This window comes from Antedon mediterranea, chromosome 9, assembly GCF_964355755.1.
Source record: "Antedon mediterranea chromosome 9, ecAntMedi1.1, whole genome shotgun sequence".
Lineage (NCBI taxonomy): Eukaryota > Metazoa > Echinodermata > Crinoidea > Comatulida > Antedonidae > Antedon > Antedon mediterranea.
Window position 1 is genome coordinate 17945949 of NC_092678.1, and position 25726 is coordinate 17971674.

General features: G+C 34.0%; 2 protein-coding genes across 2 annotated transcripts; both read right to left on the reverse strand.

The window, feature by feature from the left end:
* Positions 1–1724: 1724 nt before the first annotated feature.
* LOC140058523 (GDP-fucose transporter 1-like) lies at positions 1725–12874 on the reverse strand. Its single transcript, XM_072104173.1, has 6 exons — positions 12681–12874; positions 10641–10701; positions 9682–9822; positions 5218–5334; positions 4351–4459; positions 1725–3127 (listed from the first exon to the last, which is right to left on the reverse strand). The coding sequence occupies exons 1-6, from the start codon at positions 12857–12859 to the stop codon at positions 2601–2603; spliced, it is 1134 nt and encodes a 377-aa protein (XP_071960274.1). The 5' UTR covers positions 12860–12874; the 3' UTR covers positions 1725–2600.
* A 3381-nt stretch (positions 12875–16255) lies between these two features.
* LOC140059180 (dolichol-phosphate mannosyltransferase subunit 3-like) lies at positions 16256–24957 on the reverse strand. The gene is made up of 5 exons (XM_072105038.1): positions 24867–24957; positions 22622–22751; positions 21341–21370; positions 19057–19134; positions 16256–17214 (listed from the first exon to the last, which is right to left on the reverse strand). Exons 2-5 carry the CDS (start codon positions 22742–22744, stop codon positions 17164–17166), a joined length of 282 nt encoding a protein of 93 aa, XP_071961139.1. The 5' UTR covers positions 22745–22751; positions 24867–24957; the 3' UTR covers positions 16256–17163.
* Positions 24958–25726: the final 769 nt, after the last annotated feature.

A 25726-nucleotide genomic window follows, 5' to 3' on the forward strand; every position in this document is an offset into this window, starting at 1 on the left:
CCCCCTTTAATCATTTTACCGATTAAAGTTTTTCTTTTTATTTTTTCTGTTTTTTCATTCCATAAAAAGTTATGTATCAATTTATTTATTTTAAAAATAACATCACTGGTACATCAATTATACATGCATTGTATGTTAGTTTAGACAAAGCTAAACTTTTTAAAATGGTAACTTTGCCAAAAGAGGTTAGGTTTCTTCCTTTCCATCTATTGAGTAGCATTTCTAAGTTTGCCACCTTACTATCCCAATTTAATTTAGCCTACTGCATTTGTTCTCATTATATCCCACATAAATACCCAAAATCTTAATTGGTTCATTAACCCAATTTAGACTGCATGGTTTTTCAATTTTGTTTACATTTTTGCCAATACATATAGCGTTGGTTTTTTTAAAATTTAAAGTCATACCAGACACTTTACCAAACTTATTAACAATGTTTAAACCAATCTCTATACTTTTTTTCATTTCCCACAAAGAGTACAGTGTCATCTGCCAGATGCGCAATGCGAACTTCCTCACCATTATTATTGTTAGGTAAAGATATTCCTTTATAGCATTTATCTTTTCTTATATTATACGCCATATTTTCTACTACTATTATAAAGAGTAACGCCGACAATGGGCAACCCTGTCTTATTCCGCATTCCATTTCAAAACTTTCTGAAATCCAACCATTATTAACAATAACACATTCAGTTTTACTATAAATTATATTTACCCATTTTAAAAAGGAGTCTCCAAAATTAAATTGTGTTAGTACCTTAAACATAAAATCTCTATTACAGAATCAAAGGCTTTTCTAGACATATTTTTAATTGTTGTCTGAGATACAAAAAAACTGTTTGGATGATCCATCATCATGATTGGTCGACTCAATTGAGTTGCGCTTAAGTCATTGCGTCGCGTCCAAGTTGGAACTATAACAGGATGGGCCAGTTATATAATAATAATAGGTCGAATACCTTATTCTTTAACATTACAAATCCAGAAAGAAAACACTCCGAGAGTGCATATAATACTTACGCCTAAAGTAATTCCGCTACATAATTATGATTTCCACCGAATTGTTGTTATTGTTGTGCCTTGTGCGATTAGGCACAACAATTGCACTACAACCTTGTGAATGTGAGTTTCGTGTAATGATATTATATCCAGCCTTATTACACAGTTGTTGAGGGTCTTGGTTCTGCTCAGGATCTTTTTTTCATCACCTTTTAATATTTTTGTTTTATATTTTATTATTATTTCTTATTCTTAATATTTTACAATTTTTTTAAAGATCTTGTAATTACAGTACAACATAAACCCAGTCAGTTGCATTTTGTGACCTTTGACCCTAAGTTGCAACAATTTTACTATCGACTACGTTTAATTGAAATCAGCCCAGGATAAGAATATCATCTTTCTAATTATTAGGCTCATGATTATTAATTTACGGTTTTTGTCTCGGACATCAGGAAGGACTCTAAATCACTAGCCTAAAGGTTTATACATCTAACTGGTCAGGTGGCTAGGTAGATTTGCGCCCGAGAATAGTAATCATCAAAAGAATTCGAAATAGGGTAAGATGTTCTGGGTCACATGGATGCATCACATACTGTTCATTCGATGTATTTCGTGATCTGCCTATACTATAAAACAACAAAGAATAACATATACATAGTGAACTAGAACTCAACAATACAACTTTAACTTTACAAATTAATAATAGGCCTATATCCACATTTAGTGTCTCTAAATTCATTTATTAAAAACTCAGTAAGATTCAGATTAACTTATTGATTTTACACATCAACATAATAATTGTACTACAGTATATACACTTACATGGAATGCTCATCTTATAAAAACCATTATAATCTATAAATCATAATTTAGACACACAGTTGATCTATATTTTCTAATATAAAAAACACTAATAGTCTAATACAATAAAACTATACTGTTTATGTTTATAGTATAGAATTTAAAATGAGAGAAAAAATACAGTATATTACAGTAGCATCCGGTAGTTGTGTGACATGGGTGTATATACCAATTTTATTTTGTTTATTTTGGTTAGTTGGGATTGGGAACCGCACAAAATGAATAACTCATTAGTAATATGGTATGGCGTACGAATTGTAGTTTGTTTAGAGCCTACCGAATGGTTTAGACTATTTGCTAGTCGATGTATGGGGTTCGAATCCCATGAGCAACTCATTTTACTTACTCCATAGTGAGAGATAGAGAGAGAGATCATTTAAGCGGGGTTCCGACTAGCGACGCAACACAAGGACGTAACGCAACGCAAGTGAATTGACCAATTACAAGCGATGGCTTATTCGCTTGTGATTGCTAACTGTCTATAACTTCGCTTGTCATTGGTTAAAACGCTTGCGTTGCGTTTACGTCCTTGCGTTACGTTCTAGTGAGAACCAAGCTTAAGTGAAAGACTGAATAGAAATATATTGAATAAGGCTTTGCGTGTTTCCCCAGGACGGAGTATCCAAAATCAAGTAGTATACGTATGAAACGCCATATGTGCCAAAATATCTATCTTTTTACTAATATTAAGACAAAACTCCGTCTGGAACCCAGACTATCTTTCACCTTGCACACTAAACTGGTTTTTCCAAGAGACCCTCTTTTGCTTCATCGTTCGCTTTTGCCTCATGCACACGTTTCATTTCGTTCCGTCTCACCACGGTGTAAACCAACGATCCGCCTAATACAAGTGCGTTACTTATCCACCACAACGCCGTTTTGATATCTTGAAAGTACATGATTGCAAGAATTGTCTGAGCGCACGCTTTCGCCGTGCCGCTTATATTGTGCGTCAGAGGACTCGTAACTTTAATCTGTAGTCCGCTTACAAAACCGATCGCAAATCCAAATATTCCAGTAATTGTCATCACTAACCAAAACACACCGCTATATAATTTGTTAAAGTTTGCAACTTCTTGAAGTTCACCTGAGAAAATTAGTAACGGTATAAAGAGTATAACAGCGTTGATGTTATTGTTGTACATTAACCTCCAGATGTTGTTATCAACACACGGTAGTGTTTTCTTAGTGAAAATAGCATTAAGTGATACACATAAACTTGCTAGAACACCATAAATTACACCTTTATAGTTGAGAACACCTAAAAGAATAAAGAAATTAGGACATTAATTCTATTAATTAATATATGTTTTCATAGTGAAAATGGCATTAAGTGATACACATAAACTTGCTAGAACACCATGAATTACACCTTTATAGTTGAGAACACCTAAGAGAATAAAGAAATTAGGACATTAATTCTATTAATTAATATATGTTTTCATAGTGAAAATGGCATTAAGTGATACACATAAACTTGCTAGAACACCATGAATTACACCTTTATAGTTGAGAACACCTAAGAGAATAAAGAAATTAGGACATTAATTCTATTAATTAATATATGTTTTCATAGTGAAAATGGCATTAAGTGATACACATAAACTTGCTAGAACCCCATGAATTACACCTTTATAGTTGAGAACACCTAAAAGAATAAAGAAATTAGGACATTAATTCTATTAATTAATATATGTTTTCATAGTGAAAATGGCATTAAGTGATACACATAAACTTGCTAGAACACCATGAATTACACCTTTATAGTTGAGAACACCTAAAAGAATAAAGAAATTAGGACATTAATTCTATAAATTAATCTATGTTTTCATAGTGAAAATAGCATTAAGTGATACACATAAACTTGCTAGAACACCATAAATTACTCCTTTATAGTTGAGAACACCTAAAAGAATAAAGAAATTAGGACATTAATTCTATTAATTAATCTATGTTTTCTTAGTGAAAATAGCATTAAGTGATACACATAAACTTGCTAGAACACCATGAATTACTCCTTTATAGTTGAGAACACCTAAAAGAATAAAGAAATTAGGACATTAATTCTATTAATTAATCTATGTTTTCTTAGTGAAAATAGCATTAAGTGATACACATAAACTTGCTAGAACACCATAAATTACTCCTTTATAGTTGAGAACACCTAAAAGAATAAAGAAATTAGGACATTAATTCTATTAATTAATCTATGTTTTCTTAGTGAAAATGGCATTTTAAGTGATACACATAAACTTGCTAGAACACCATAAATTACTCCTTTATAGTTGAGAACACCTAAAAGAATAAAGAAATTAGGACATTAATTCTATTAATTAATATATGTTTTCTTAGTGAAAATAGCATTAAGTGATACACATAAACTTGCTAGAACACCATAAATTACTCCTTTATAGTTGAGAACACCTAAAAGAATAAATGTGTACGCATGTGCATTTTGTGTGTAATGGATGTATAAATACGTACCAGTGATTCCTTCTTGATCAACACCAAGTACAAAGCCACCAATGATTGTAATACAACACAATAGTGCTGACTTTGAGGTTGTCTGCTTTAATATAAGATATGACATCACCTAGATGAAAACAATTAAAATTGTCAAGTAGGGGTTCTTTTTTTTTCACAAAAAGGGGCAAGAGCAAGCGTAAGCAACTAAAGATAGATTTCAAGGCTTAGTTTTTAGTAGATGCAAATAATTTGCCTGCTGGCTAGGTATGTAGAATTGGCCATAACATTGTAATAAGTTAGGCCTATTTTCTAGTACTTTGCTGCTAGTCTCAAGCTTGAAAAGGGAACTTTAACGCAGCCGGAGAGACCAATGAAGTGGTAACAAATGTGACGCACCTAATTCATTCATTAAAAAAACATTTATTTGTTCAACAATGGCATATTTTTTAACAGTATAATGAGGCACTATACCGATTATAAGAGACTCTGTATAATAGGCCTAATATTTTTCACCTCTTTTTAAGTAAATACTACTCAATATAATGTCTTTAGTACATTAGGCGTGTTCATATCATGATTTAAAAACCATGATCTAATTATCATAAGAAAGTTCAGCCCACTATAAGACAAACCATTCACATTGAAATAATTTCAAGATATATTTATGCTAATGAGGTGTTTTGTTGCATAAAATCGGGGCCAATACGTTTGCGCGCAACATTAAATCAAATGCCGATTAGTTGGTACTATCTTATGAATTAATTATGTTAAAGATAGGTTAATCATGTTTCTCCAGCGTTCACATAAATTACTTGTTTGATCATGATCAGTGATCATGATCAACGGTCAATGTGAACCTTCCTGTACGGTCAATTTTCCACTTACCACATTAAACACAGTTGTAAGAGATCTGCCAACATTGTAAAAAGCAACTCCAACATATTTTAAACAAAGATTATTAAATACAATCATACCAACAAATACAATGGAAAGAGGTAAAACCTGTAAAAAAAAACAATAATGGTAAAAATATTGAAATAGTATATTATTATTAGTATATTTACTATTTAAACTCTGGGCTCCCAATATTTATGTATGAACGAACATGAAAAGGTTTGGTCCCGATGGGCAACCAAGTAAAATCCAGTTAAATACAACTGTTGTACGCGGCAATCTCAATAAGATGTTTGATCAGTAGTGTGTAGTAAATCATAAGATAAAATCTGGTGCAGCTTGTTACAAGTTAAAGATGTATTGTCCCTTGAAACACAAAAAAATGAAGGTCAAAATATTCTAAATTTAAACTGGCCATATCAAAGTAATATTAAAGTTATTCACTTTAAGTAGAAAATTCGAGCCAAAAACAACAAGTTTACGTAATTAACAGTTAAATTAATTTGATTACATTTTGTCTGGAAAATCGTAGAGAGCGAAAGTAAACAAAGATTTTAAACCACGAGTATGCATTATGCATGATGATTGTTTACAACTCGTCACGGTTGAGAAGGTGTTCTCGCACAGTAGTAGAGCAGTTAACGCCATAAAAATAGCCAAGTTGTGCACTTTATTACCAAAGCATGAAACTTGCCACAAAGTTTCTTTGATGTGTATAGATTCAAAATATCGGGGGGTGCCAAGTGTCCAACGTCCGGTATGGCGGCCATCTTGATTTCAAAATGGCCACCATAAAAACAAAAAGTGTTCATATCTTGGCAACTATAAACAGTAGAGACTTGATTCTGGTGTTAAATTGTTCACAAACCACATATTTCTATTTGCTCTAATGAAAAGTTTCGTAAAAAAATGACCGGAAATGACGTTTCTTCCAGCTTGACCTTTGACCTCTTATCTGTATATCTCGGTAACTACTGATCATTTTCAATCGATTTTGGTGTCATTTTGTTCAGAATAGAGACATTTATATTTGTAGTAATGAAACATTTTCACATAAAATGACTGGAAATACAATTTATAACCTTTGACATATATAATTATGTGAACATATTGTATGTGGTTTACATTGATATAATGCACTTAATTTTTTTTACCGAAATAAATGACACTTAATAAAAAAATGACCAGGAATTATTCTGAATTTTTTACTTTTGATGTGATAGGATAGGCGTAAAGTATGACAGATCACTGAGAAACATCAATCACTGAGCTCATCTATGCCGACTTGTTTGCTAAACTGTGATGTGTCAATCGTTAGATAAAAGTTTTGGTCCTCTCTCCTCCTTCATCTTTTCTTTTTTTTTTTGTAATGTATTATACCATATGGACAATTGTCTGAAATAAAAGTTGAATTGAATTGTTAGATGCCATTTGGAAATATTTTTTCGTTGGCCTCTTTGATGTTGCATATGAGACAAGTTCGGAAAGTTCTCATTTTCACGAGTTAAGAGAACACCGTCTTTCAAAGTACTTACTACAAACTTATCCTGCATTTGTGCAGTAGACCTACTTTCATTAGTCCGAAACTCAGATAATTCTTGTTCATTTTCGTTGCATCTAAAAAAATGTACTCCATTTTTATGGTAATGGGCCTTTGCTGTAAACCATCTGAATCCTTTTCCTCGATTTTCTCTAGTCATTGATTTTTTAGCAAAATCCGAACCAAATCAATTCGTAAAAGACATCTCAATATAATTATTCAAGTAATCCTCAAATTAGTGACATGGACCTACAATATACTGTTCTGTACAAGACCTTTTTAGGCATCCACCTGTGGACTTTCACTTTGAAGGTCTTGGTCTCCTAATCATACAAGAAACAATGTCTGATTTAATCAATCATAGTAGTGGGTCCAGACAAAGAAGGGGGTGTAAGACCATCCACAGACAAAGAAGGGGGTATAAGACCATCCACAGACAAAGAAGGGGGTATAAGACCATCCACAGACAAAGAAGGGGGTATAAGACCATCCACAGACAAAGAAGGGGGTGTAAGACCATCCACAGACAAAGAAGGGGGTGTACGACCATCCACACACAAAGAAGGGGGTATAAGACCATCCACAGACAAAGAAAGGGGTGTAAGGCCATCTACAGACAAAGAAGGGGGTGTAGGACCATCCACAGACAAAGAAGGGGGTGTAAGACCATCCACAGACAAAGAAGGGGGTGTAAGACCATCCACAGACAAAGAAGGGTGTAGGACCATCCACAGACAAAGAAGGGGGTGTAGGACTATCCACAGACAAAGAAGAGGGTGTAAGACCATCCACTGACAAAGAAAGTGGTATAGGACCACTTACAGACAAAGAAGGGGATATAAGACCATCCACAGACAAAGAAGGGGGTATAAGACCATCCACAGACAAAGAAGGGGGTGTAGGACCATCCACAGACAAAGAAGGGGGTGTAAGACCGTCCACAGACAAAGAAGGGGATGTAAGACCATCCACAGACAAAGAAGTGGGTATAAGACCATCCACAGACAAAGAAGGGGGTATAAGACCATCCACAGACAAATAAGGGGTATAAGACCATCCACAGACAAAGAAGGGGGTATAAGACCATCCACAGAGAAAGAAGGGGTGTAAGACCATCCACAGACAAAGAAAGGGTGTAAGACCATCCACACACAAAGAAAGGGGTGCAAGACCATCCACACACAAAAAAAAGGGTGTAATACCATCAACAGACAAAGAAAGGGGGTATAAGACCATCCACAGACAAAGAAGGGGGTATAAGACCATCCACAGACAAAGAAGGGGTGTAAGACCATCTACAGACAAAGAAAGGGGTGTAAGACCATCCACACACAAATAAAGGGGTGTAAGACCGTCCACAGACAAAGAAGGGGATGTAAGACCATCCACAGACAAAGAAGTGGGTATAAGACCATCCACAGACAAAGAAGTGGGTATAAGACCATCCACAGACAAAAAAGGGGGTGTAGGACCATCCACAGACAATTCAGGGGGTATAAGACCATCCACAGACAAAGAAGGGGGTATAAGACTATCTATAGACAAAGAAGGAGGGGTAGGATCATATTAACCGAGGAAGCATACAAAAAGAAGATGCAATCAAAATAGGCCTACCACTTGGAAAACAATAAATTGTAGAATAACTGAGGCTTGATTGTTGAAATATAAAGGGTTCTTTGTAAGGTCATTAATAATATATTGATATAAACACGATCATCATACTATTCATTTGACATTCAAATACAGTCTATCTCGAAAAGAAGCTCATGAATACTATCACCTTTTCGAGGTTTTACGGTATTCCATAACATGTATCTTAATTCCTCTGTCAAACTATTAAAACTTTTAGCGAATCAGAAGGTGCCAACATCATTGAACTAATGGTACCACCCAGCACATTGTTTACCAATTTTATGTAACATATACAATTTAAGTCCATTAATTATTTAATATAATTACGCCTATCAGGTCAAAGTTCAAAATTAGATGCATTTAAGACCAACACAAACCCACATACAGTATATTCACATAATTAAAAATCAATAAATAAATGTCAAAGGTCATAAATTGTATTTCCGGTCATTTTATGTGAAAATGTTTCATTACTACAAATATAAATGTATTTATTCTGAACAAAATGACACCAAAATCGATTGAAAATGACCAGTAGTTACAGAGATATACAAATACGAGGTCAAAGGTCAAACTGAAAGAAACGTCATTTCCGGTCATTTTTTGAAAAAAATTTTCATTAGAGCAAATAGCAATATATAGTTTGTGAACAATTTGAGACCAGAATTAAGTCTCTAATGTGTATAGTTGCCAAGATATGAACATTTTTTGTTTTTATGGTGGCCATTTTGAAATCAAGATGGCCGCCATACCGGACGTTGGACACTTGGCACCCCCTGATATTTTGAATCTATATATATTAAAGAAACTTTGTGCCAAGTTTCATGCTTTGGTAATAAAATGCACAGCTCATGTCACTAACTGCTCTACTACAGATCGCGAGGAAGTTTTACGATTATGCATACAGGGTATAGCCAAACAAGCGCGTTGCATTATGAGATATGTTTTGATACTGGAAGTCAAAGTTATTTTTTGAACAAAAAAACGTCTGTATTCCAGTTAAATTATTTTTTTTTTTCCGACAAATTTTTGGTGAAAGTTAATAACTATTATGATACTTCAAAATGACGCACTTTTTTTCAAAATTTTTTATTTTTTATTTTTTTGGAATTAGTCAAAGGGACAATACAGCAGTGTGAAAAGGGTATATAAACAGTACGTGGCAACATTAGGAGAAAAGGGACAATGAATGAATTATTTTGAGCAGAAAGTGGAATGTCATTATTATTATTACAAAATTAGACAGTTTGCAATAATGCTGAAATATGTGTTTATACATTTACCTCTCTCGTCGTACGGTAATCAAACCGAAGCTTTGGAAACGTGATCATGCCTGGAAACATACGTCCCAAACAACTGAGCAGGTAACAAAGTAGAATCGTAACCACACATTGGTAACAAGTGATAAATAGGGGTGCATTCAACTGAAAATATAATAAATACAATGTGTAAATAAAGAATTACCTGTGACTTGCAGCCTACTGGGCTGAATTGAGCATAGTGGAGGACAAACTCCACAACTTTCTACTCTTCTAAGGATCCCTTCGTGTCGAGTGATGCAAGCAAATGGAATGAATGGATGGACCAAAGGTAACCCCTTACTATTTTGAAAGATGTACTGGGTTCTTTAAAATGCACACGAGCCAGATATGGTTTTTTTTTTTCCATATTTAATGAGGATAATCCATCCAGCAATTGCTGATCATAAGAGGTTCACAAGACAAACATATACACAAGATGCTCTACATAAAAAAAAGTCTTATTACAAGACTTGGCAGTGGAGTTGTAATTTTGTCCTTAGAAAAAATCTTGACATGTGGCATGTCATGATTTGCTATCTTGGAGTGGTAGCCCAGCATCATAACCACCAAGCCACAGCTCAACTCCTAATGTAGGTATGCTAATCAAAGAGCATATTATTTGGAGCAGAGATCTTCCATAGAGGGTGTCCTAAATATAAAGTTTAATCAAATTATTTCTTTTATTCCGACATACTGTGTAGAACCGCTCCTTTGGGACACCCCCATTAAGAGGACACTTTCCCATGTAACAAATGACGGAAAGAATTAATTTACACTACAGTTGACCAACCCTTCTTTGGGGGGACACCCCTATGAAACGAACGAGGGAAAATATTATAACACCAAAGCCAGCTCCTATTCAAAGGGCATCACTATTAGTGGCGCATTTTGTAAGGTCTAGTAAGTGTCCCCTTAATAGAGGTTCTATAAACATTGAATACCTTAAGATCTTCACTGCTAAGCAGGTATTTATTGAGAAATACAAGGGATATTGAAATAAACCTGTTGAGAACAATCAAGGAAAAATAAGTCATTACATAAATCATATAAAATACTGTATACAGTAGTAGATCTATAAAGTCGAACAACAACCTTTATAATAACTTACTGTGACTATAATTAAATACATATTTCCTTTTATTTATATACAGTCTGCCTTTTTTGGGCCTAATTAAAAAGTTATTAATTATGCCTATGCCTGTTAATTATTATTATTATTATTAATATTAGCCTAGGCCTAGGACCAAACATTTGATCTCAAAATATTAAGTTGTAAATGTTTATATTGTTTATTTAATGCAGCTTATTCTTAATTGGTGTATCCCATTATAACTTTGTTTTGTTTTTAATTAATTTTTACTAGGCCTACTTTAGTTTTGTTATTTGTTAATGTAATATTTTTGTATTTTATAATAATGATGGGAGTTAGAGTTAGTTTTCTGTTTGGCCTATTATTACTTGCTTCTGGCAAGATAGATGAATTGTAAAGTACTCTTAAGAACTTTTGCCGAATAAATATTAATATTATTAAAAATAAATATAAAAAAATCATAATTAAGAAATACCGGAATGGTGTCCGGCGGGGGATAGTTTATTACCATTAATTAGTTAGGGTCTAGGCCTAGACCTAGCCTAAATGTAAAGCACCTAGAGGGGTCAGTGATCCATTAGTCGCTAGCTATATAAATATTGTTTATTATTTTTATTATTAATTTAAAAAAAAACAGAAAGGGCCACCTGTCCTGGCAATCATTGATCAATCAACAATAAGGGTAGGCCTAGGCAGGCCTCTCTAGGCTAGTCTAGTTAAGTTAATATAATATTATAGAGCTCAATCATGCATTTTCATTATTGCATCTGTTATGCGCGATTTGAACGATTTGCGCAATTTGAAATTGCGCAAAAAAATCCTTGCGCAATTTGAAATTGCGCAAAGAATTCTTGCGCAATTTAAAATTGCGCAAGGATTTTTTTGCGCAATTTCAAATTGCGCAATCAACTTGCGCAATTTCAAATTGCGCAAGAAAATCTTTGCGCAATTTTAAATTGCGCTGCACAATTTGTAAATTGCGCAAGATAGTTCTTGCGCAATATGACACCTTTGCGCAATTTGAAAACGAACTGTAAATTTTCAAATTGCGCAACAAAATTCTACCAGACAATCGGTATTATAATAATTTATTGGAAACTAAATAACTCAAAATAAAACATAATAAATGCGAAGATAACATGTGTATAATAAATACATAACATTTATTATTACAATTAAATAATATTATCACTGTAACTTGAAATAAATCAAAATAAATGTAAAAATTAAGTTTTTAATATTAGTTTAAGCTAGGCCATGTAACCTAGTCAGTATCAGTAGTCCAGACCCTAGCTAGGCTAGAGTAGTATAGCCGGCCGCCCGCGCCGCGCCCGCCTGGTGGAACACCACCGCTTCGTTTTCCTTCGTCGGTTCTTCGACGGTATGCTAACTTATAACAATATTTGCACTACTAAAATAAGGAAATGCGATATTTATCTTTAATTTTGAATCATTCTTAGAAATTACTATAAAAATATGGGTGTGCATGATTTCACAATCTGTCGAAAAACCTTGCGCAATTTGCAGATTACTTGCGCAATTTAATACGTTGCTTGCGCAATTTGAAACACATGTTTCAATTCAAATTGCGCAAGGATTTTTTTTGCGCAATTTCAAATTGCGCAAATCGTTCAAATCGCGCATAACACATCCAAACCACCGGTCAAGAAGGACACATTATGCCTATATCCATAGTATAGGCCTAGCTAGGCCTCTGTCTAGGCTAATGTAATAGGGCAAGCCAGGCTAGGCCTACTAGGTCTAAGGCCTAGCTAGGGATAGCGCTAGCGCAGCCTAGGTAGGTAGGCCAGAACTAGGCTAGCCTAGTAGGCCTAGCCTACTTCTGAAATTGTAACAACATAGGTCTCGGCCTAGTATAAGTATACATTACCAATATGAAGCTACAGCTAGACCTATTTGTATGTACATCGACCATAAGCTCCCAAAATCTTTACTTTTCGGCTTAGCCATTCTAGCGCCGTAATCCAGTCTTTGATCTCCCTCAGCAGCGGCGGCGAACGATGACACATTTTCTAGGCCCAAGGGAAAATTCGATTTTTCTTCTGTCATGATTTGTTAAAACTTCAAATTGTAATTTAAATTAGTTGATTTAACTGCTTTTTGGACATTTACAGCACGCTGCCACGAACACCAAACAGTCACTATTAACATAATAATAACTGTTTACCTAACCAATGAATGAATATGTTAACAAAAGGTAGAAGTGTGCACTACATTATACCCCTTTTACAAAATGAGCTGGTCCATTATTGGAGCGTCGTCGTGTACGTCCGGCCGTAGGATCGGAATTGACTCCGCCTCCTGCGGTCGGACGGTATGGTACCAAATCATATTTAAAATTTAATAAAATTTTTTTAAATACTGTTTTGTTTCAGTAACAGACCCTTTAATTGTTAAAATTCCGGGAAAGCTAAATTATTATGTTATTTTAATCTTAGTTGGAAACTGATGGTGAAAACTAATTACTGTATAAGTACTGCAAGCTGCCAGCACTGTATTTGAAAAAAACATTGATAAATACCACAAACACAAACAAACAAAATTAACGTTCATAACATGTATTTAATGGTATCCTCCAAAAACTAATTTGACACTTCTAAAAAAACCCTCAACCTCAGAGCATGCTGAATTACTGTAGAGAGCATGGTGCCAACATACACAACGTCGAAAAAGAAGACCATCTCAAAAAGAAGCCCCTCTCTTTGGTTTGGAAAAATAATCCCGAAAAGAAGCCCAACTGATTGAAATCAAGCCCACTGGGCTTCATTTCAAAATATGCCAGATGCAGACTAAAATGTATGATTCTCAATCTCATAGATTTTTCATTACATAAATCATATAAAATACTGTATACAGTAGTAGATCTATAAAGTCGAACAACAACCTTTATAATAACTTACTGTGACTATAATTAAATACATATTTCCTTTTATTTATATACAGTCTGCCTTTTTTGGGCCTAATTAAAAAGTTATTAATTATGCCTATGCCTGTTAATTATTATTATTATTATTAATATTAGCCTAGGCCTAGGACCAAACATTTGATCTCAAAATATTAAGTTGTAAATGTTTATATTGTTTATTTAATGCAGCTTATTCTTAATTGGTGTATCCCATTATAACTTTGTTTTGTTTTTAATTAATTTTTACTAGGCCTACTTTAGTTTTGTTATTTGTTAATGTAATATTTTTGTATTTTATAATAATGATGGGAGTTAGAGTTAGTTTTCTGTTTGGCCTATTATTACTTGCTTCTGGCAAGATAGATGAATTGTAAAGTACTCTTAAGAACTTTTGCCGAATAAATATTAATATTATTAAAAATAAATATAAAAAAATCATAATTAAGAAATACCGGAATGGTGTCCGGCGGGGGATAGTTTATTACCATTAATTAGTTAGGGTCTAGGCCTAGACCTAGCCTAAATGTAAAGCACCTAGAGGGGTCAGTGATCCATTAGTCGCTAGCTATATAAATATTGTTTATTATTTTTATTATTAATTTAAAAAAAAACAGAAAGGGCCACCTGTCCTGGCAATCATTGATCAATCAACAATAAGGGTAGGCCTAGGCAGGCCTCTCTAGGCTAGTCTAGTTAAGTTAATATAATATTATAGAGCTCAATCATGCATTTTCATTATTGCATCTGTTATGCGCGATTTGAACGATTTGCGCAATTTGAAATTGCGCAAAAAAATCCTTGCGCAATTTGAAATTGCGCAAAGAATTCTTGCGCAATTTAAAATTGCGCAAGGATTTTTTTGCGCAATTTCAAATTGCGCAATCAACTTGCGCAATTTCAAATTGCGCAAGAAAATCTTTGCGCAATTTTAAATTGCGCTGCACAATTTGTAAATTGCGCAAGATAGTTCTTGCGCAATATGACACCTTTGCGCAATTTGAAAACGAACTGTAAATTTTCAAATTGCGCAACAAAATTCTACCAGACAATCGGTATTATAATAATTTATTGGAAACTAAATAACTCAAAATAAAACATAATAAATGCGAAGATAACATGTGTATAATAAATACATAACATTTATTATTACAATTAAATAATATTATCACTGTAACTTGAAATAAATCAAAATAAATGTAAAAATTAAGTTTTTAATATTAGTTTAAGCTAGGCCATGTAACCTAGTCAGTATCAGTAGTCCAGACCCTAGCTAGGCTAGAGTAGTATAGCCGGCCGCCCGCGCCGCGCCCGCCTGGTGGAACACCACCGCTTCGTTTTCCTTCGTCGGTTCTTCGACGGTATGCTAACTTATAACAATATTTGCACTACTAAAATAAGGAAATGCGATATTTATCTTTAATTTTGAATCATTCTTAGAAATTACTATAAAAATATGGGTGTGCATGATTTCACAATCTGTCGAAAAACCTTGCGCAATTTGCAGATTACTTGCGCAATTTAATACGTTGCTTGCGCAATTTGAAACACATGTTTCAATTCAAATTGCGCAAGGATTTTTTTTGCGCAATTTCAAATTGCGCAAATCGTTCAAATCGCGCATAACACATCCAAACCACCGGTCAAGAAGGACACATTATGCCTATATCCATAGTATAGGCCTAGCTAGGCCTCTGTCTAGGCTAATGTAATAGGGCAAGCCAGGCTAGGCCTACTAGGTCTAAGGCCTAGCTAGGGATAGCGCTAGCGCAGCCTAGGTAGGTAGGCCAGAACTAGGCTAGCCTAGTAGGCCTAGCCTACTTCTGAAATTGTAACAACATAGGTCTCGGCCTAGTATAAGTATACATTACCAATATGAAGCTACAGCTAGACCTATTTGTATGTACATCGACCATAAGCTCCCAAAATCTTTACTTTTCGGCTTAGCCATTCTAGCGCCGTAATCCAGTCTTTGATCTCCCTCAGCAGCGGCGGCGAACGATGACACATTTTCTAGGCCCAAGGGAAAATTCGATTTTTCTTCTGTCATGATTTGTTAAAACTTCAAATTGTAATTTAAATTAGTTGATTTAACTGCTTTTTGGACATTTACAGCACGCTGCCACGAACACCAAACAGTCACTATTAACATAATAATAACTGTTTACCTAACCAATGAATGAATATGTTAACAAAAGGTAGAAGTGTGCACTACATTATACCCCTTTTACAAAATGAGCTGGTCCATTATTGGAGCGTCGTCGTGTACGTCCGGCCGTAGGATCGGAATTGACTCCGCCTCCTGCGGTCGGACGGTATGGTACCAAATCATATTTAAAATTTAATAAAATTTTTTTAAATACTGTTTTGTTTCAGTAACAGACCCTTTAATTGTTAAAATTCCGGGAAAGCTAAATTATTATGTTATTTTAATCTTAGTTGGAAACTGATGGTGAAAACTAATTACTGTATAAGTACTGCAAGCTGCCAGCACTGTATTTGAAAAAAACATTGATAAATACCACAAACACAAACAAACAAAATTAACGTTCATAACATGTATTTAATGGTATCCTCCAAAAACTAATTTGACACTTCTAAAAAAACCCTCAACCTCAGAGCATGCTGAATTACTGTAGAGAGCATGGTGCCAACATACACAACGTCGAAAAAGAAGACCATCTCAAAAAGAAGCCCCTCTCTTTGGTTTGGAAAAATAATCCCGAAAAGAAGCCCAACTGATTGAAATCAAGCCCACTGGGCTTCATTTCAAAATATGCCAGATGCAGACTAAAATGTATGATTCTCAATCTCATAGATTTTCCGCTCATATCGTTTCAAATAAATTAATAAACTTTTTCAGTATATCACCGGGCAGTTTAGAATTTGTTCTGTGCCAGTTGTATGGGTTTATAAAAGCGGTCTAATGGTTAGGACGGGAATCTGCATATAAAGGACATCACACTCTTTTTGTCAAACTTATGATACTGATAGTGTAGATAGAGCTTAAAATTTAAACATAAACACAAATTGTTTTGAAGTTCAACAAAACACAGATCTTCATAATTCCACAAAATCAAATGGCTGCTATTTAAGATGCATATTATGTAAAAGAAAATACAAGGTAGGCCTGTATTGTTTATATTTTCTACACATGTATTATAAACCCTAAATAGATTCCTGTCATATGATTGGACGATTGTGGGTTACGGTATATTATAAAAAAATAATTGCCCTATTTTTACTATAATTCCACTCATATTCATTATTTGTATACTACTATATATCGGTATTATTATTACTTTCATTTAATTCATTTTAAAATTGTCTTTATACAACATCTCTACCTCCCCTTTAGATAAAAAAAGTTTGTGGATTATGATGCATCAGGAATGACTTGTAAACTCCAAACACGCCTTCCATATTTTTAGGATTACTATTCCACACCTTGTCATAACTTTAGTCCTTTCTTTGTTAGATCTTGTTTTGCTTCCTCAATTTCCTAATAAAAAAATAAAAAAATTATTGGTATAATAAACTTAAGCACTGTCTACACTAGTGTGATGTGCCTAATACAGTAGTGATATGCAAAAATATTTTAGTGATATGACATCATCATGTCCATGTGGACATCACATTTGTTTGTAACATATAAAGTTTAATAGTGTAGACACAGCTTAAAGCTTAAAGTTCGACAACAAAAATGTGATGTGCCTAAATATGGTAGTGATATGCCTAAATATGGTAGTGATATGCCTAAATATGGTAGTGATATGCCTAAATATGGTAGTGATATGCCATCATCATGTCCATATGATAGTGATATGCCTAAATATGGTAGTGATATGACATCATCATGTCCATATGATAGTGATATGCCTAAATATGGTAGTGATATGACATCATCATGTCCATATGATAGTGATATGCCTAAATATGGTAGTGATATGACATCATCATGTCCATATGATAGTGATATGCCTAAATATGGTAGTGATATGACATCATCATGTCCATATGATAGTGATATGCCTAAATATGGTAGTGATATGACATCATCATGTCCATATGATAGTGATATGCCTAAATATGGTAGTGATATGACATCATCATGTCCATATGATAGTGATATGCCTAAATACCTGTATGGTAGTGATATGACATCATCATGTCCATATGATAGTGATATGCCTAAATATGGTAGTGATATGGCTAAATATGGTAGTGATATGACATCATCATGTCCATATGATAGTGATATGCCTAAATATGGTAGTGATATGACATCATCATGTCCATATGATAGTGATATGCCTAAATATGGTAGTGATATGACATCATCATGTCTATATATGGGCACATCACATTTTTTTGTCACATAGTTTGATAGTGTAGACAGAGCTTAAAACTCTTTTCAAAGGTATTTGAAAAAAACAATATGATAAATGACAACACCAAATTGTGTGGCATCGAATTTTTGTTTTCAAAGTAGGTATTGAAATTGAGAAAAGCTAATTTAACCAACAGTCAACATTTCCATGACTACAAATCTGCAAATTCATTTGTTAAAAAGAGCATTTAGAGAAAAATTTGAGAACTGTTCATTTAGATGGTTATTAACGCCAGTAATGCTATTCAAATGGGCAACATTACAATAAAGGTATTAGACAAACTGTCAAATTTTGGAAACATAAAATCAATTAAATTCAAATCAACAGAATATTTTATTTTTAAGTAATTTTCTCTTGTTGATTCTTTCTTACTTGTCTTTCTTTCTACATAACCAAACTAGCTTGATCATGATCAGTAAGCATAATCAACGTTCAATTTAAACTTACATATTGTCTTTCTTATTGGTCTTTCTTTCTACTGTACTAGGTGAATAGTGTTACTCTAATGCTCCACTTAATCTCATTACAGTGATTAATTTGATACATTAATTTGATTTCTTTTTGGTTCACATAACCAAACTAGCTTGATCATGATCAGTAAGCATGATCAAAGTTCAATGTGAACTTACATATTGTTTTCAGAATAACAAATTGTACACAGAAATATTTGAGAACTAACTAAACCATTAAATAACTACCATATTTAAACAGGTGGTGCTACATTAACATAAATTAACAATTACCATACTACCAAAAAGCAATATCAATAAATGAAAAGATGATACAGTATTAATTTTCAAAATATGTTTTCCAGCTAAATCTAATTATTAAATAGTAATAGATGAATTTTCAAAATGTGTTTTAGTCTAATTCTCTAGATCCGTTTCTCAAAAATAAGCCCACTGGGCTAATGTTTACGATTTTCTGTGATATTTTCGTTAAACCTACAGTACCTTTCGTAGTGATTCAGCAGCTTCCTCGCAATCATTAAACGTAGCGACCCGGTAACCAATGACAATTAACGAATAACTCTAAGAAACAACACAAAAATAATATACTGTACTGTAATTAATACCAACATTTATTGAATATACAGAGGGCTAAATAAATCCTTTTGTTTGACAAATCCAAATGAAATTACTCGCATTCTTTAGCTTTCGCCATCTTGGCTGATGGCTTGATCACAAGTGATCCGGTCCAATGCTACTTCCTTCATTTGGATTTGTCAAACAAAATGATTTATTTATTAACTACAATCCTACAAAATGCACGTATTCACGGATATAGAGGGCCCCCATAAATAAAAGCCCCCCCATAGAACATCATTTGGAATAAATACCCTCATGTTTATTTATTTCCTCACATAAACACCTTGCCACATGGAAACAAGATAGTAGTAGAATTTCTTGATTTACTAAGCATTTTGATACCATTTTTCTACTCTATTTTTTCACTTCTTGATATATTAATTGTGTCTGTCACAAAGGATGAAAGTCATCCTCTTTTCGAGAGGATAAACTGTCACCTGAATGTGACAAGTGGCAGATATCGTCTGCCGGCCTCCCGCACTAAACAATATCTTACTCTCCTTCCTTCCACAGCCATTAAACTTTCAAATCAAATCAAATCAGATCAAATTGATACGCCCTTATCTTTCAGTATTTTTATTTCGTTGGGGCGACTTTTTCTCATTCTCAAAGATTTCCTCATCTTTATCGTATAAAATTAATTAATTAAATTTCAGTATATCACCGGGCGGTTTAGAATTACTGTTCTTTGCCTGATTTGTTTATATATATAAAAGTATCACTTCGGAGATCCCGCCTCGTGAATAAAAATACTGAAAGATGAGTGCGTATCAATTTGATCTCTGTTGCGCGTGCGTACAACTGAGGACTAGTGCTGTTCCGCCGTACCACGCCGAGAATGTTGAAGAAGCACTATCCAATCGAGTTCGAAAAATACCATGAAAGCCCCAGTGGTCTAATGGTTAGGACATCTGCATATCAAGCAGGCGGTCCGAGTTTGAGTCTCGGTTGGGGCGACTTTTTCTCATTCTCACAGATTTCCTCATCTTTATCGTATAAAATTATAATATATATTTTATATATATATATATATATATATATATATATCCAATATGTTTTATTGTAATGTAATTTCAATTGTATTGTAATTGCTGTAATTTTGAATGCAAGCAATGGAATTTCCAAAAATGGATAAGAATAAAGTTTGAATCGTTGAATCTAATTGTGTTGTATTTTTTTTATATCTAAGGGTATTTATTTGATTACATGTTGTTACCATATAATATTACACCCACAAAAATAAACACCTTAATAAAATAAACGGCTCCATAAAAACCCTCCTCGAGGGAGGGAATGATGTTCTATGGTGGAGGGGTGGGGGGGTATTTATTTGATTATACAGTACATGTCAACATATAATGTTACTTCCCTCAAATAAACAACTCCCTCTAATAAACACCTCCTTTTTGTTGTATCCCATCCCCTCCGATACAACTCCCAGCTTTCGTCAAACATTCATTTTTTTATTTATTCACTTTTGTTCAATTTAAAAATTCATCTATTCAGCAAATATCTGGATACAATCTGCATCTTGATAATAATTATTTATAAAAATATAATATACAATAACAGGGAAAAATTTCATTTGAAAATTTTGTTTAGCAAAATTGCTATCAAACTGATTTTTTAGTCAAGAAACATAGTTTTGTATTGTATTTTTTGCTACACAATTGCAGAAATGTGTAGCAAAAAGGTTGTTTTGTATAGCTTTTTGCTATGCTACACTGGCGAAATTATTCCCTGAATAATATAATAATATTTGATTATTATTACCGTTTATCCTCTGGTATAATCCCACTACCCTAGAGCACGAAATTTGGCCAATTTTGGTGGGTTGGGAATATACCCAGAAAAAGCCTGATTCAGGAAAGAAAATTATTGATAAGCATTTCTTGTAAAACCTCATCTAAACTGCCTAGAGAGAGGCCTACATCAATCAAAAGTCAATACTGGGACAATACACGAGGATACGCCTGTTTGTGAAATTAGACATACAGTGAGTAAGTGGTGGGATTAAACCAGAAGTGGGATTATACCTGAGGAATACGGTATAAATGTCAAATTGGTGTCTAAAATTCCCATGGTTTTATAAATTTTATTGATGTACACGTTAAACAGAAAAGGTTAGTAACGGTAATAATTTACTTACCCCAAAGGCTATTAACAAATAGACAGGCATCTGTAAAATAAACAAAAAACTTGTTAAATTCAAGTCCTTTACCATGGTACTGAGCTCGCCTTGCCAAGATAGGAACTCGTAACACTAACAGTCCTTTGATCTTACTGTACGTCTGGCTGCAACAAATACCAACAGTACTGTACTATGTACATATTCTCAGCGGTGCTCTGTGTCTGTTAAGGGCATGGGACTGATCATGTCGCAGCCACATATAAACCCTTTGATCTCCGGAGCTGAGCTAACTATTGGTTTGGTTACTACTTACAGGCCACAGTACTTCAGAGTCTATTGGTTTGGTTACTACTTACAGGCCACAGTACTTTATATATCCTAGAGTCTATTGGTTTGGTTACTACTTACTAATACAGGCCACAGTACTTTATATATCCTAAAGTCTATTGGTTTGGTTACTACTTACAGGCCACAGTACTTCATATATCCTAGAGTCTATTGGTTTGGTTACTACTTACAGGCCACAGTACTTTATATATCCTAGAGTCTATTGTTTTGGTTACTACTTACAGGCCACAGTACTTCATATATACTAGAGTCTATTGGTTTGATTACTACTTACAGGCCACAGTACTTCATATATCCTAGAGTCTATTGGTTTGGTTACTACTTACAGGCCACAGTACTTCATATATCCTAGAGTCTATTGTTTTGGATACTACTTACAGGCCACAGTACTTCATATATCCTAGAGTCTATTGTTTTGGTTACTACTTACAGGCCACAGTACTTTATATATCCTAGAGTCTATTGTTTTGGTTACTACTTACAGGCCACAGTACTTTATATATCCTAGAGTCTATTGGTTTGGATACTACTTACAGGCCACAGTACTTCATATATCCTAGTGTCTTATTGTTTTGGATACTACTTACAGGCCACAGTACTTCATATATCCTAGAGTCTATTGTTTTGGATACTACTTACAGGCCACAGTACTTCATATATCCTAGAGTCTATTGTTTTGGATACTACTTACAGGCCACAGTACTTCATATATCCTAGAGTCTATTGGTTTGGATACTACTTACAGGCCACAGTACTTCATATATCCTAGAGTCTATTGTTTTGGTTACTACTTACAGGCCACAGTACTTCATATATCCTAGAGTCTATTGGTTTGGATACTACTTACAGGCCACAGTACTTCATATATCCTACAGTCTATTGGTTTGGATACTACTTACAGGCCACAGTACTTCATATATCCTACAGTCTATTGGTTTGGATACTACTTACAGGCCACAGTACGTCATATACCCTAGAGTCAATTTGTACTGGTACCAGATTGAATACAAGTGATGCCCAGACACTAACGAATAATGAAAGCCCAATCAGCCACTGCATCAATTTTGTTGCCATTGTGAATCTGGTGATAGAAAATAACATGGTTTTTACTTCCCTATCTTCGTAGGTACGTTTTCATAAGACTCCTTCACTTTGTATTGTATTTTGACTTTCAAAAGGCTTTTGATAAAGTTCCACATAGCAGATTAGTTTTACGGAATATCTGATAACTTACTGAATTGGAATGAGGCATTTTTAAAAGATCGAAGACTGAGGGTTGTGGTAAATGGAGTCATGTCCGAATGGCGTAATGTATCCAGTGGGGTGCCCCAGGGTAGTGTCTTGGGCCCCTCGTTATTTGTATTAATGACCTACCCCAATCTGTTGTTGATTCTTATATTAAATTGTTTGCCGACGATACCACCAAGCTATATAGAGTAGTAAGTAATGAGTGGAATATGTTTAAATATTATATAGGAGGGGGTTCGTATCGAGTTGAAATTGCAGAGGTTAATGTATTGTGGAATCGGACCTTGGTATTTTGTTTGATCGGAAACTGTATTTCTCAGCTCATTCTGTTAAAGTTGCGAGAGCAGCTAATAGAAGATTGAGTCTGATTAAAAGATCATTTAAATATCTTGATAGCGCGGGATATATACGTTTATATAAGTCTATGATTCGACCGGTTATGGAATATGGTAGCTGGGTTTGGAAGCCTAGATATTAGAAAGACTCAGATTTACTAGAGAAAGTCTAACAGAGATGTACTAGATTGATTAAGGATTTGAAGGATAAAGAATATGTAGATAGGCTGAGGGCTTTAAATTTACCTACATCATTATTCAGGAAAAAAAAAGCAGATGTTATTCAGACCTATAAGATTTTTCAAGGTATTGATTCTTTGGATCCTGATAGATTATTTAAGAGATCTGAGTATTCTAAGACTAGGCCTAGAGGTCATCCATTCAAAGTATATAAATCTAAAACAAATTTTAAGGAAGAAGTATTTTGCTTCTCGTGGAGTGAATGATTGGAACTTCCTTCCCAGTAATAAAGTTGTTTGTCGGGGTTCTGTCAATAAATAAGTTTAAAGCGGGTATTGAGAAGTTCTGGTCTGGCCACAATTTAAATAATTAAAAACTCTCAATAAAATGAGAAAGTTGGTCATTCAAAATACTGAAGATTGGTTTTGTGTAAATGTGGGACGATTCGGCCTGCAAAGTGGTCCCACTAAAAGGAATACCGTCGTGTTCGGCCGCCAACGAGTTCGGCCGCATGTATTTAGTATGGAACGCCAGGCTTGCTTGCTTGCATTGTTTATATTAAATGCGTTGTTTAGATTTGCGATCTCCGTGGCTTATTCCATTAAAAAAATAGGGGTGCATTGCTTTACCGATTTTTCTCTACATTTGTATTATTGTATATAATATTACGATTTCTCTTTAGATACAGTTAGATTCATCACAGATAGAGAAAAATGAAAATTATTTTATTATATACAATCTTAACACATTTATACATACTTAATGTATTATTAACTGATTTAATGGTCATTTCTGTTTTTATTAGAACACATTAGGCCTGCAAGAGTAAATGTACAAGACACAAGTACAAGTTTATTGCCCGTTTAAGATTATTATTATAATAATAAACGTATATCTAAATCATTTAAAATAGATTCAAATATATCCACACCACAGCATTCTAAATAATACTTATATCACAGAAAGTAATATGATAATACGCCGTACATTTTATGTCGGTCAATTTTTATCGATCACGTTAGAATGCACTCACATTTTTAGAATGGAATAACCCAATGAAAAGACCAAACGGAAGTTGATGCATCGTTGGCGCTCCATACATAGCGCCTTATATGGGCATTCAAAACATTGCGGCCGTAACCGTTTGCGGCCGAACACGATGTACACCCACTAGAAGTAGGCCGAATAGTCCAGGGCCGAACGAATCGTCCTGGAACCGGGCCTAGGCCTAGCTAGTCTAGCCGGTACGCACTCCGGCGAGCCTCTCCTCTTCCTGCACACACACGCGTTTAATAGCCTGCTGTGTAAGTAGTAGGCCTAGCCTAGCCCTTATAGCCTACTAGTTATCTATGAATAAACCTGAAAGAAATTATTTGGTTCAGCACATGTTTTTTTATACTAATAATAGGGTTATTTAATAGCCTCCTACTTACTAGGTTAGGCCCTAGGCCTACTAATACTGTCAAAGATAGTGTAGTAGGAAGATGTTACACTTCCTATTCGTTCAATGCAAATAAAAGCGAGATAACATGGAGCTAAATTTAAAGGGCGCCTCGCACGTCGAGTGGGGATACGGAAAGTTATATATTATAACAGTAGAATAATAATATGATTGTAAAATTAAGATTTAATACGAATTAACATATAAAATGTAATGTTATCTTTATAGAAAGTGCAAATGAATCATATTTATATGCTTTGGAATACAAATTTGTGTTTCAATTACCTGGAATTGTTTAGGTACCTGGAATTTATCTACCCGTATTATTTCTTTTATTTTAATGTTTTTATTATCATCAAATCAATTGAACTTTTTAAAATTATTTACATTTAATTGTTTATCATCGGAAACAGATAGAGAATTTAATACCTAGCTTTAGAAACACTTCTTCATCAGAGTGAATACATATATTAGGAGCCTAGTGGTAAATAGGTACAATGTGTATGCCTATATAATAATCGATTACGTATGGTTTATTTCTAAGGGTAATAAAAGAGAATGTGTAGTATGCCATGTAATCAATAATCAATCAATATTTATTGTAATCAATAATATTATACAAATAGTTGATCTGCATACACTGAATACGGTAACCAATAGGCTTGAACATTATAGGAATTTAGGACTACGAGTTTTTTTACTGAAATAATACTGTAACCCGTTTAACACTCCGAACTTTAGTGCATTCAACGTAATTTTATATGCCATGATTGTAACGCCTAAAATTATTGATAATATTAATTATGCCAATAAGTTCATTATTAGTAATTAAGGTTATATAAAGGAAAAAAT